Raw genomic sequence first — 14,184 nt, 5'->3', positions numbered from 1 at the left:
TATCAAACAAGAAGTAAAATTACACGGACTAAACATCCCTTGATTAGAATATAAGAACGTACAAATCCCAGAGCTAATCTCCATGACTTTAAAGATAAAAACATGAGTGCTGCTACGGTGACCCAAAATATGGGACCAATGAAGGGGACAGGTGAGGTGTCCTCTCTTTATTGCATAATGAGTTGGCATGGCCAACCCATTATACAATAGGGAGGGGACACCTCACCTGTCCTCTCCATTGGTCCCATATTTTAAGTCTTTAAATCATTTTCCTAAAAACATGTAGCTCATATATGGGCCCCTTTACACCCCCATTTAATTTTCATTCCTCTCTCATCTTTACGCCTTTACTAATTCCCATTCTTCTCTCCTCTCTTCTTGACTTGATCATTTCTCCCTTCCACCTAAAAACCATTAAGCCACCTTCTAAAGTCTCCTCCGCCAAAAAAAAAGATTTTTTTCTCTTTATCTTGGTCTCTTTTGGCATACTTCCATTTTCTTTCTTCTCCATTAAAACTCCATTGCCTCTCTCTATCTCTCCCTGAACCCATCTCTCTCTCTCTCTCTCTCTCTCTCCCTCTCTCTCTCTCTCTCTCTATTGTACATAGCACACCAAAGAACAAAACAACAAAATCCCTCGAACTCCAATTCTTCAATTTCAATGGCTGCCAACAAATTTGCCACCATGCTACACAGAAATAAAACCCCCAAAATCGCCATAATTCTCATCTACACTCTCCTCGAGTGGACTCTAATTGCTCTCCTCCTCTTAAACGGTCTCTTCTCCTATCTCATCTCCAGATTCGCCTGCTTCTTCGGCCTCAAGCCCCCCTGCGTCTTCTGCTCTCGGGTCGATCACGTTTTCAGCCGAAAGCGCGAATCTTACAGCGATCTTGTTTGTGATGCTCACTCTGCTGAGATTTCTAAACTTGGGTATTGCTCGACTCATCGGAATTTGGCTGAGGCTAGCGAGATGTGCGAGGATTGCTCGTCGTCGAGGCCGACGGATGATCGGTCGGTGGCGGTTCTCTCTTGGATGAAGAGGAGTGAAGAGGGGGAGAAGGATTTGAGGTGCTCTTGCTGTGATGTGATTTTAGAAAGTGGGTTCTTTTCGCCCTATTTGTTGTTAAAGCAATCATCTTTGGGGGTTTTGGAGTATACCCAGAAAGGGAAATTGGAGGATGATGAAGATGATAATTTAGTTGGAGAGGAAAAGGTGGAAGAAATTAAAGAAAGGGAGAGTCTCGTTGTTGAAAATTTTGATGGTGGTCTGAAGGTTGTGGATGATGAATCCTCGGAGCTGATCACTCCAATGGGAGCGGGGAATGGGCTGTTGGTGGAGGAGGAGAGATTGGTCCCTGTTGAATTGATTGATTCTTCAACCTTGATTCATGGGGTTGAAGATGAGGATGACGATCGCAGAGACTATGTTGGGTATAACCTCGTTGAGAAGGATGATACTGCCGTTGATCTAGGAACTGTCTCAGAGGAGGAAGAGGAGAAAATAGGTTTGCTTTCGACTATGGAAGTTAACAAGCCTCTAGATTTCCCTGTGGTTAATGTTGTTGAAGAAGAGTGCTCTTTAGTTGATCATCAATGTGAAACTCATGAATCAGTTTTGAGTTCGGAGCGGGAATTGGATGCGCAAGCGGAAGAAGAATGTGCAGGGGTGGAAGAGGAGAAGTCTGCCTTGCTTTCGACTACTGAAATTAACAAGTCTCAAGATTTCCCTTTGGTTAATATTGTTGAAGAAGAGCTCTCTTTAATTGATCTTCAATGTGAAACCCATCAATCTGTCTTGAGTTCGGAGCAGGAGTTGGATGCACAAGAGGAAGCAGGATGTGCGGATGGTTTTGGTGAATTTCAAGGTAATTTGATGCTTTGATTTATTCTGATTGTTATGCTCGTTTTTTATTTTTGTTATAATAGTCTTAATTGCATATTTGATTGATAAATACAGTTTTGATAAATACAGTTTCAGAAGAAGTGATTAAAGCGATAGATGCTGAGGCTAACTGTGAAGTATCAATAGGGAGTGAGATCTGTGACCATGAGCAGATTGAACTTCCTCATGTTAATGAACTTGAAGTTCCTCAGTCAGTTTGTGCAAATGAGCAATGCTCTGCAAGCTACAATGTGGTTATTGATAAAGAACAAGGTACCATTTGCTTAAAAAAACTACTCATTTCATCATTTGATCACAATTTCATCATTTCTCTAGTTTCTTATTAGAGTTTCATCCATACATTTGAATTTACAGTAACTGAAGCTGAACCAATGGCAGAGACTATTGCAAGAACTGTCGATGGGCTTTCTGTATGTACTGGAATGAATGAGAATGAGGACGAGAAATTGCCTGAGACACCTAGTTCAATTGATAGTCTCCATGCTTTACACAAGAGGTTTCTGTTTGAAAGGAGGGAATCTGGAGCAGAGTCCTTGGATGGAAGTGTTGCTAGTGAGATTGATGGAAATGGTATATTGACAGTTGATCAACTTAAAGCTGCATTGAGAGCAGAACGCAAAGCACTAAGTGCATTATATATGGAGCTAGAAGAAGAGAGGAGTGCTTCTGCAATAGCAGCAAACCAAACCATGGCCATGATCACCAGACTTCAAGAAGAGAAGGCGGCAATGCAGATGGAAGCATTACAGTACCAGAGAATGATGGAAGAGCAATCAGAATATGATCAGGAAGCTTTGCAGCTTTTGAAAAGCATTACAGTACCAGAGAATGATGGAAGAGCAATCAGAATATGATCAGGAAGCTTTGCAGCTTTTGAATGATTTGATGATGAAAATGATGGAAGAGCAATCAGAATATGATCAGGAAGCTTTGCAGCTTTTGAATGATTTGATGATGAAAAGGGAAAAGGAGAAGCAAGAATTAGAGAAAGAGTTAGAGCTCTATAGGAAGAAGGTAATTGTTTATGAGGCAAAAGAGAGAAGAAAGGAAGCAGAGAGGAATAAGATCAACGGCAATGGCACAGGATCTTCTTCTGGCTCGTCAAGTGCTAGCGATGGTGATGACCTTTCTTTTGGATCTCATGAAGGAGAGGACTCTAGTTATAGCCACAATGAGAGCACCCCAAATATTCCAATAAATGATGGTTTAGGCTCTGTGGCCGATCAAGAGGCAAACAAGCATCTGGTTTCCCTTGATGAGTCCTTAGCCGATTTTGAAGAGGAGAGGCTCTCCATTCTAGAGCAACTAAAGGCATTGGAGGAAAAATTATTTTCAATGGATGATAATGAATTAGAATCCGTGGAACATAAAAATCATTCAAATGGAAATGGTCATGCGTTCAATGGGGACTATGAACTCTATGAAGATGATATAAATGGTGATTTGTTAATTGGTTTTGACCATAATAACACAAATGGAAAGCTTCACCAAAAATCGAGGACCATGGCTAGTGGAAGAAAGAGGCTTCTTCCTCTTTTTGATGCCATTATTGGCATGGAGAATGAAAACGGGATAATTTCAGACCATGATATGACAGATTGTTCTCCACAATCTATTCCTAAATCTGTAACAGATGATCAAAAGAGGCTTGCCATTGCTGAGGAGGTTGATAATGTATATGAGAGGCTGCAGGCTCTCGAGGCAGATAGAGAGTTTCTCAGGCATTGTATTAGATCCTTAAAGAAAGGCGACAAAGGGATGGATCTTCTTCAAGAGATATTGCAGCACCTTCGCAATCTCAGGAATGTGGAACTTCGTGTGAGGAATACCGGTGATGCACTTGCTTCATTATCAGACTAATCAACATCATCCAAAGGTACCTTAATCTTCTTGCAACTTACTTGAATACTTAAAAAGATTGTGTGTTTAATACTCATATTAAGATTATAATCAGTGGAGCAAAGATGAGTGGACGTAGACCTGAGAAAATTTGGTTAGAAGAAATTTAGAATGATATGATAATGGTTAACTTAAAGAGGAGATAGCCCTAAATAGAATTGAATGGAAGAGTATTATTCATTTAGCCGACCCCAGAATATCGTATAAAGACTTTGTTGTGATGTTATGCTTAATAGTCATAATGAATTTTAACCCATCCAAACTTCTATTAATTATCATGAGCTTTTATAACCATTTGCATTCTCTATATTAAGTAAACATTAAGTCTTTATTCTACACATTGTAGTTGCTTGATCTTTTAGTTAAGAGGATCTTTATTTCTTATACCAATGCTATTTTTTTCCCAGTGCGACCCTTATGTTGGAGTTGCTTATTGTTTCACCTAGATTTTCTTATATACTTCCAGTGCTGACTAAATTCCCATTTGTTTGGTAGATGGAAACTGTTTAAAGTGGGAGCTGATTGATGGTCTTATATTGTATACAACAAGCGACAACCGAGATTGTTCCAAGCTAATGAGACACTAAAGAGCATTTTCATAGTACATGAGAATGCTACCTTAAAAACTCTGGTGTTAAGATGCAGAGTTTGGTCATGCCAGGAGAAAAGGAGGCTTCTGGTTGTATTTGTTTGTTGGTTGGTTCCTTTAGCTTGTTAAGTGGAGGCAGACCAAGAGGTGAGTCTGCATCCAAGAGCCCTTTTGTTTTTGTGGGCTTTTTTATTTTATTCTATTTTTCTTTGATTTTTATTTTGTGGGATTCCATTCCCAATCCCAATCCCCATCACCTTTATCGAGTAGGGCAATGGTTGATGAGGCAAGGGAGGGTGGTAGGTCAGCCACCCATATGATGTTATTAGTGTTGTTGGTGGTAGAAATCATGGCTTGCAAAGCTGGACAAAGCCTGATAGTCTTGCTGCCAGCTCAAGGATCCAGGTATATAACCAGTTTTATATAGAGCAAAGGAGGAATAGGATGAGTGTGAGTTCCTTTTGTTCTTTTATCCAATTTTTCTTTCTTATTTTAGAGTTGTGTATGTATGATGATGATGATGCTATTTGCATTTGGTTTTTGATTGAGTACATATTATAAAAATGTCCATTATACTTTGTGAGTATTAGTTGTTTGCTTGTTGTGGTCCTTAAGAAATGTGCAACTTCTTTGCACTTGTAATTTTGGTCCAAGCTGTTAAAAAGCTTTAATAATATGTCCTTCAATGTGTAAAAGGTGTTAGTGGACATCAGTGGCTTTTGCTTTCAGGTTGGTTGGCAGAATCATAGCGATGATACTAATTTTGGCATTGAACCATGTGCTAAGCTTTGGCTCTAAGCATGCTATTAAACTCAATTATTTGTTTCATCTTTACCAAAGAAAGGAACATCCCTGGCATTTGTGTCTTCATGCAATCGAGGAGCATCTTTCTTGTAAGGAGAAAGGATCCCTCAGGGGGGTTGCCAAGAAATTATTGATGCTGGCAGGCAACAATAGGACAGAATTTACAATCAGAACCTCTTCTGTTTCTAATTTGCAGATTCCAGGGTGTCATTGATCTTTTGCTTTTTTTTTTCTTTTTCAAATTTAATATAGTTTTCCTTTTTTTTTTTAATCTTTGCCTAGCGGTCGTGACTGCTAGTTGATTCACGCTATCCAAGTTGACTCTAGTTATCCGAGTTTGGACAGACACAATATTCATCTAATGGATTACGCAGGTCTAAATCAAATTGATCTAAACCATAGTAGTTTTGAGCCCAGCCTGCGAGTGTTTGGGGACTTCTCAAAATGGGGTCAGATTCAAACCTGACTTCAGTTTGGACAAAATTTTATTTGGATAAAATAACGCTAAGCTTGGCTCAATTTGACCTTGAATAGTTTTGCTTCGGACTCTCTCCCATTTGGTTCAAAATAAAACTAATTTTGTTTAAGTGAAGTTGCCGAACAGATCCTAAAGAAATTTGGATCTAATCTGATTTCACCATGGAGATCAGATCAACACTATGCAAGATCCCAGCCAAGCGAACCCAAATTGAACATGATGCTGACATTTCCAGGTTTTCCTTTCACACCACGGGTCTATACTTTTGGTGCAAAAAAGACCCTGCACAAAACGCGGCAAGGGTGGCAGAGAATCCGGAACCAGCTCCGAACAATAAAAAAAAAAAAAAAAACGTGTCCTTGTTTGCCATTCTTTTATGTTTCTAGTCACTCTCGGCAAAAAAAAAAAAAAAAAAAAAAAACGTGTCCTTGTTTGCCATTCTTTTATGTTTCTAGTCACTCTCGGACGCTGCTGCACAATTATGAAAAGGTAACTTAGTATGTAAATATTTTCTAAAGTTCCGGCTTTAATGCCCCCACCAAAGACATGCTTTGTGATAGCCGCCATGATTACACCACGAGAGAGAGGTTTTTGAGGAGGTTTTGCGTACAAGCAAGCAAACAGTATTTTCTTTGACTGTCCTTGAAACAAATTTTAATTGGAGATCTCTAAGTTAATGAAAAGTATTAATAAACTGTAGATTACGAGTATGGTATCTACACAGTCCGGTCCTTCCCAAGGGATTTTCTATATAACAAGCGGGAGAGGAATGAGTAGGTTGAAATTTTTTCACATGGGCTTACGCTGGGGACCATTAGAAAGGTTATTTAAATGCTGCAAATTGCACGGTTTGTATGATTAGACTCTTAACGGTTGCAATTGCAAAATAAATGCTAAAAGTAATTTATACTTTGTGGTCTGTAGCAGATCCCGGTCCCGCAAGAGGAGAAATATAGAGTGAATAATTTATTAGATGAGTGTGGGGTGATGTGGTACAGTTAATGTAATGCCTGGTTTCTCGCAATGTAGAAAAAAAAACCCATTTCTAAACTCGTTTTATCCCATTTCAACACCTAATAGAAGAGCGAAAGTGTTATAAAACTAAGGTAGAAAACCTATGATGTATTTAATACAGAAAATAACACCAAAAAAAGTATTTTGTTCGCGTTAAATTAAATATTATTTAACATTTGTTAAATTGAGTTACATTGATGATCATGATAGAATGCGTGGCGATATCTCCACTATCTAAATTAGTATCATGTTAACCAAAATAAGTTTCCAATTAAATCCCCGATCTAATTTCATTCACGTGAAAATCCCCTAGCCATTCCCTGACCCCATCTGTAGTGCCTCCCTCATCTCCTCCCCCTCCAACTCCTCTCACTCTTCGACGAAGAAACCTCTCGATTCCTTCTTCCTCTCATGCCTTCAACAAAGACTATAAACCTCTTGCCGATAACAAGGCTTTTTTCATCCTCTATCTCCTCCAATGACAAGGCTCCCCTCTGATCCTTCCTTGGCTCTAATATCTCCTCTCACCGATGAAGAAAATTCTAACCTCATCTCCACCTACAACACCGCTCTAAATCATTAACTCCTTTCGACGAAATTAAGCTTTCTAATCCTTATTCTTGTAAATGTTTTAATGATGTTAATTATTAAAGGCATTATGAATAATTTAGATTTATAAAATATTTAAATAATTAATAAAAAATAACATACATTATGCATTAACAAAAAGTAGAGCATTACGTAATGTGTTCTCCTTATTTTTAACATTAGATTTTCTCGTTCAGGGGGTGCATCTTTAGAAGTATGAATGATATTAAGTGAGCTTTACGTTTACCTTTGAAAGTATAATCTTATCTTGTTCTATTTTCAAAGATTGAGGATTCTAATTCCTCGGAAGACATTAGACTATGAAAATTTGAATTGATACACAAAGAGTGCATAAACGTACTCTGAAATACTCAAAGAGTGCATAAATGTACAAAAATTTAGTACTCATGGGTGTACTTATAATTACAGTTTATACAGCTTAGAGTCAACAGTACAATTGCACCCAACGATAATGTTTTTATTGAGCAGCCAATTGAGTACATTTGGACTATTTCAGGAGCATTAAGAAAGATATTAACAAACAGATGAATGATAGTTAAGAAAAGACTTAATATCAGAAATACCCCATTAACTTTGGACGATTATGGGATAATCCCCTAAACTTTGGAAGATTGAATAACCCCTTATAACTTTGAAAATATCACAAAAACCCCTTAAGTATAGGGATTATTAAAAAAAACCCTCTTTACCTTTAAGCTTTTATCTTAAAACCCTTTTTTACTTTAAGCTTTTATCAGAAATCCCCTATTTTAAGGCTCTGATATTTGTCCAAAGTTAAGGGAGGATTTTATGATATTTAACCTTAAGAAAAATTTTAAGAAAATCATATTGAAATTGGGGCTTTTTTTCATATATACTCCTCAATCTTCCATATGTGCAAAATTAGCCTACAAAATTTGATATTTGCAAAATTTCCTCCCAATGCTCTCACATTGATTTTTTTTGCTACCTCTTTCACTTACCAATTTTAGTTTTTAAACGGGAATCTGTTGCAAATCTATTAGAAACTATTGGTAACTTTGACGTTGTCTTGTTTAGAAAGTAACATTCTTAAGTTGGAATAGTGGAAAAACCAAATATGTTAGGTTTGAGGGGTAATTTTGCAAAAAGCATTTGAGGGGCAATTTTGCAAACATCAAAGGTTGGAGGATATATATATATATATACATGCAAAATCCCCATTGAAATTTATGCGGGCTCTCAAAAAAGTTTTTAAAAACATTTCCAAGAGCAAAGTCGAATTCATTAAGAAAATTTTTAATTCTCATGTAAGTTTATATAAACCATCATCTATATCTATACTCCTTATAAAAGAGAGAACTCATGACAAAAACTTTTGATATCTTTTTTTACCCTCTCAATTTTTTATAACTCACAATTATACCATTATTTCATAAAAGTAATGATCCATAACCTCTCACTAACTATACGCCTCATCATTTTCTCAAAATATCTGGTCATTCACTAGAATGTATTAAGACTATATAATGATAGTAAAATTTATAAATATATTATAATTTATTATAAAGAATAATTAATGATATAAAATTGTAAAACTATGTAATAACTTATTGTACATAATTGTGATTATTAATAATAAAATAAATAAGTATTGATTCTCTATGTTTTAAAGAATATTACCTTAGTCGAAAATTTATATTGTCTTAGTGATGAGAATTCAAACATTATAAATTAAAATTACTTTTATTTATGAAAATATTTTTTTATAAAAAATATTGGATCCTTAAAATTTATGAGACTTCGCTTCATTTTCCCAAAATATTTGGTCATTCACTAGAATGTATTAGTAATTTATAATGATAGTAAAATTCATAAATATATTATACTTTATTATAAAAATTATTAATTGTTATGAAATAGTAAAACTATTTAGTTAATAAACTATTATACATATTATAATTGTTAATAATAGTATAAATAAGGATTGATTCTTTATATTGTAAGGAATATTAGCTTGTTCGATGTTATAAAATCGTATTAATAAAAAAAATTAGAAATTATAGATTAAAAATAATTTTATTTAGGAAAATTACTTTATATTAAAATATTAGATCATTGAAACTTATGAGACGTACACTTTTTGTTGGAAAGTAAATGTCTCATAAATTTTAAGGATCTAATATTTCTATATAAAATATTTTCCTTAAAAAAAAGTATTCTTAATTTATAACGTCCAATTTTCTATTACTAAGATGATATTTATTATCGAACAAGGTAATATTTTTTACAATATAAAGTCATATAACATTAAGAAATATTATAATTATTTAATAAATATAGTAATATAATATCTACTTAGTATTAATATTTAATAATATAAATTTATTTCAATAGTGTTACTTAAACTAATGATTATATTATTATTTAATAATTATAATCTTAAATAAATTGTTTAATAACATAATACTAAGTAAATTTAAATAACTATTAAATGGAAGTTAATAATAGCACACAGCCTGTCCATCCGGGCCGGGCCAGGCCGGCCCGGCCTGAAAATCCGGGCCCGGGTCGGGCAAAATCGGAGCCCGGACCCGGACCCGGGTACCCCGGGTCGGGACCCAACCGGGCCGGGCTCCGGGTCGGCCCGGATTTTTTTCAATTTTTTTCTTTTCTTTTTTTTTTTGATAAAAAATGCTAAAAATTAGTTTAAATTTATTATATTTTATATAATTATGTATTAGTATATACTTATAAATTATTATGTAACTATATATTATATATACATATATTATATATATTAATACATATATTATATGTAAATATATTATATATATTTATAATTTATAACTTGAGAGAGAGAAAATCGCATAAGTAGCCATTACCCGTTGGGCCAATGGGGAAGAAGTAGTCGTTGTAATATACTATACTTATATACTAAGAGAGAGAGTATACATACACATATTATACATATATAAGAGAGAGTATACTTATCTATACTTATATACTAAGAGAGAGAGTATACATACACATATTATACATATATAAGAGAGAGTATACTTATATAAGAGGGAGTATACATATATAAGATACATATATAAGAGAGAGTATACTTATATAAGAGGGAGTATACATATATAAGAGAGAGTATACCTTTATATAAGAGGGAGTATACATATTATATACATATATAAATAAGAGAGTGTATACCTATATATACTTTTATAAGAGAGAGTATACATATATAAGAGAGAGTATATTTATATATACATATATACTAAGAGAGAGTATACACACACATATTATACATATATAAGAGAGAGTATACTTATATATACATATATACTAAGAGAGAGAGTATATATATACACACACATATATTATACATATATAAGAGAGTGTATACCTATATATACTTATATAAGAGAGACTATACATATATAAGAGAGAGTATACTTATATATACATATATACTAAGAGAGAGAGTATATATACACACACACACACACATATTATACATATATAAGAGAGAGTATACTTATATATACATATATACTAAGAGAGAGAGTATATACACACACACACACACATATAAAAGAGTATACTTATATAATAGGGAGTATACATATATAAGAGAGAGTATACCTTTATAAGAGGGAGTATACATATTATACATATATAGAAACTCCTATCTATCCCTATTATATACACTCTATCTGATACTACCTCTACTCACATATAAAACTATAAAATCATAAAAACTTAAATTACTATTCCGGCGCCGGCCAACGGCCACCAAAAAGAGGCGCGGCGGCCCCGGCGGAGCCAGACTTGGCCCCGGTGTTTCGGCCGAGGCTGCCTCCCCCCCCCCCTCCTCCTCTCGCGCAGGGCCGGGCCACGGCCGGGGCCGACGGGCTTTTGGGACACCCCCTCTGCACACCTAATCCATTTTCAAAATAGGATGTATAGATAACTTTATAAAATATTTATATATAATTTATTAAATAATATAATATTAAATAAACAATATCCACGGGCTAATTCACGCGCATTATCTAGTTTACCGAAACAGGTTGCCAAACAACACCAAAAGACTTGGGTTTTATTAAAAAAAACACCGGCTCCGTCCTCTTGGATATCCACGAATTTGAATAAGATTGGCTTTATTTTAGTCCTCATCAAGAATCTCTTGCGCTTCGCTGCTCCCTCTTTCTCTTTCCTCGTCGCTTTCGAGGTAACACCTTTTCTCCTCACTTGCCCTTTTCTTTAACCTAATCTTGCTCTTTTTTCGGTTGCTTTTCTTAATTATTATTATTATTATTATTGTTAGTCTAAGTATAGACCCAAAGCTAGAATCAGGAAGACGAAGGAAACAATCAAGACAAGCTATAGTTGACCGCGGCGGTTGGTGCGGTCGACCGCGAACGTGCACGAGACAAGAAAAGTCTCTGGACTTTTTCCGGTCGACAGCGGCAGATGGTCCGGTCGACCGTGAGACCCTGTATGCGTTTTTTGGGTTTCTGTTGTTTATCTGGTCAACCGCGACTGGTTCGACGGTCGACCGCGAGTTGAGCTGATAGTTTCCTAAACTGTTTTGAATTCTGTTTGGGCTGAGATTCATATATATACCTATATGTTTCTAGGGCTAACTAGAACGTGAAAAAGAGAGAGAATCTCAAAGAGATTAATCCATTATTTGAGTGCTTGTATTCCTTCTTCAATTAATCAAAGAGATAGTGTGGTGTGGCTCCCGAGGACATAGGCGCGTTGCCGAACATCGTTAAATAAGTGTGTTCTCTTTTATTCTTTTTTCTGCAAGTTTTTTATCTTTGATTGTGGTGAATTTCTTTCTTGCTTAACTTTCTAACAAGGTTCGGAAGGGCAATGGTTCGATTTGATTATTTCGAATCCTCAACAATTATTATAATATTTTCGTACGGTAATTTCATTGATTTTATCATTTAAAATTTTCTATTCTCGAAGCATGCATTTTTTACCTTAGGGGTTGTCTGGTTACTTTCCTTTACTTTTCAAAACCCACTTTCCATCACTTTTTGTAAAGAAACATGAGGAATAATTACCTTTTATTACTTTTTTTAGTTTGATACAAATTAAAAAAACAAGAAAATAGTTGATGTATGACTTGATTCCCTCATATTCTAGTATTTGGTTCAAACCAAAAAAATATAAAAAATGATGGTGTGGTCAGCGTGATGTGCTTACCACTCAAATAAGACAAACTATTTGTCAAACATAAGTGGGTGAGAATACCCACCATTTGAGGCTCTAAAATTATGAAATATGACAACTTTTAAATATAAGGCAGTAATTTGTAAAAATTTAAAATATTTGAGGGACTAGTTACAAACGTTTTTAAAGGAGTAAGTCCAAATCTTTAATTATTTGAGAGACTAATTTAAATTTTTATAAATCCATTTGAGAGACTAAATTCAAAATATGAATATTTGAGAGAGGAAATTAAATTTTTTAAAGAATTAGGGGTCTACTTTTAAATTTAAGGTGGTAATTTGTAATATATTTAGAGAATTTATTGACTACTTTCAACTAATTATGGAAATTTACGAGGATAATTCAAAAATCTCTAAAGATTTGATAGATTAATAATAAGTTTGATGTAGTAATTTTAAAAAAATTGAAAGGATTTGAGGAAATAAATGCAAATAATTTGATAATGACTGATTAACATCATTAATATTTGTGAAGTTGAGGGGCTTTTAAGAAGATAATCTCCAAAATTTAGAATTTATAGGACTGCTGATCCTGTACATTTTGTAGGAAAAAAAAATCTACGGGACTATTAGTCCCGTTGAATTGTTGGGCATGCACAAACAGTAACCGGGACTGCTAGTTCCGTAGATTTTACAAAAATATAATCTACGGGACTAGTAGTCCCATGGATTTCCTAGAAACTCCACCCATGTTATTGTATTACTCTACAAAAGAGGTGATTACATAAAAAGATTCCACCCCCAGCCCTAAGTTGTAGACAAGCATAAAATCACCAGTACTCCACCCATGTCATCGTATTCCTCCATATTCACCACAAACACAGATACATAGAGAGATCAAAACCTGTCCTTAATTACATGCGAAATAGAGACTAATCATTCTGAAGATAGTCACAAAAACTGTAAGGACCATGAATTTTCGATATTAGTTAAAATAATTTTTTGGTATTTTAAAATATTTAATTATTATATTTAAAAGAGTATTTGTGTTTTTCCAGATTTTCTAGAATTTTCTATGATTTAAAGTCCAAGTTTTATATTTATTTAAATGATTTAGATATTTATAAATTTATTTAGTACAGTAAAATTTTATGGAATTTATCCGTTGTGTTATAGGTACTATTACATATTATTTTGGATAACATGTTGTATTAATATTATTAAGTATTATTTCATATAATACATGTATTATTATTACATATTATTTTGTATAATTTGTTATATTATTTCTACCATTTCATATTATATGGTCGTATTAGTACAACCAGTACGTTTTACTACGTAGATAATTATCCTATAATTATTTGATTTTAAATATAAGTAATTGTATTTTTATTTATTATTATTGTTTAATTATACAATTTATTGTATTTTTTCTTCTGTCGCATATCAGCGGTTGTATTAATACAACATGTACGTTTTTAATTGTAGATGATTATTCTGTAATTAGTTTAATTTTTAAGTACTCGTAATTACTTATTTTAATTATTTTCATTATAAGTAGGTATTAACATTATTAAAAAAAATAAAATCATGCAATCATCAAGATACGATAACCATTACATCACATAAAGTATAAACAATACCAACTAAGAAATGCACCATGTTCAAGTCGTAGGAATTAATTGGATATGCAAATTATTTTAAAAAAACTACGTAATTAATCAATACCAAACTC

The 14,184-nt window shown here is 34.0% G+C and overlaps 1 protein-coding gene across 2 annotated transcripts; it reads left to right on the top strand.

The window, feature by feature from the left end:
- Positions 333–4,980, top strand: LOC109833666 (myosin-binding protein 2-like). Of its 2 annotated transcripts, XR_002245306.1 has the most exons (6): positions 333–1,868; positions 1,976–2,158; positions 2,261–2,664; positions 2,801–3,782; positions 4,301–4,541; positions 4,665–4,980. XR_002245306.1 is itself a non-coding variant. In XM_020401416.1 (5 exons), the coding sequence occupies exons 1-4, from the start codon at positions 662–664 to the stop codon at positions 3,764–3,766; spliced, it is 2,760 nt and encodes a 919-aa protein (XP_020257005.1). In that variant the 5' UTR covers positions 333–661; the 3' UTR covers positions 3,767–3,782; positions 4,301–4,980. The 2 variants fall into 2 exon arrangements, 1 of the variants encoding a protein (XP_020257005.1); XM_020401416.1 differs by having other exon boundaries at positions 4,301–4,980.

Source organism: Asparagus officinalis, chromosome 3 (assembly GCF_001876935.1).
Source record: "Asparagus officinalis chromosome 3, Aspof.V1, whole genome shotgun sequence".
In the NCBI taxonomy this organism is placed as follows: domain Eukaryota; kingdom Viridiplantae; phylum Streptophyta; class Magnoliopsida; order Asparagales; family Asparagaceae; genus Asparagus; species Asparagus officinalis.
The sequence above is the reverse complement of the archived record's forward strand: the minus strand, read 5'-3'. Positions and strand labels throughout refer to the sequence as shown.

Bases quoted from the DNA above. Each gene is read 5' to 3' on its own strand.
- LOC109833666 (XM_020401416.1), top strand. From the start codon at position 662: ATGGCTGCCAACAAATTTGCCACCATGCTACACAGAAATAAAACCCCC. The intron at 1,869-1,975 runs GTAATTTGATGC...TGATAAATACAG, and splicing joins TGGTTTTGGTGAATTTCAAG to TTTCAGAAGAAGTGATTAAA. The intron at 2,159-2,260 runs GTACCATTTGCT...TTGAATTTACAG, and splicing joins GGTTATTGATAAAGAACAAG to TAACTGAAGCTGAACCAATG.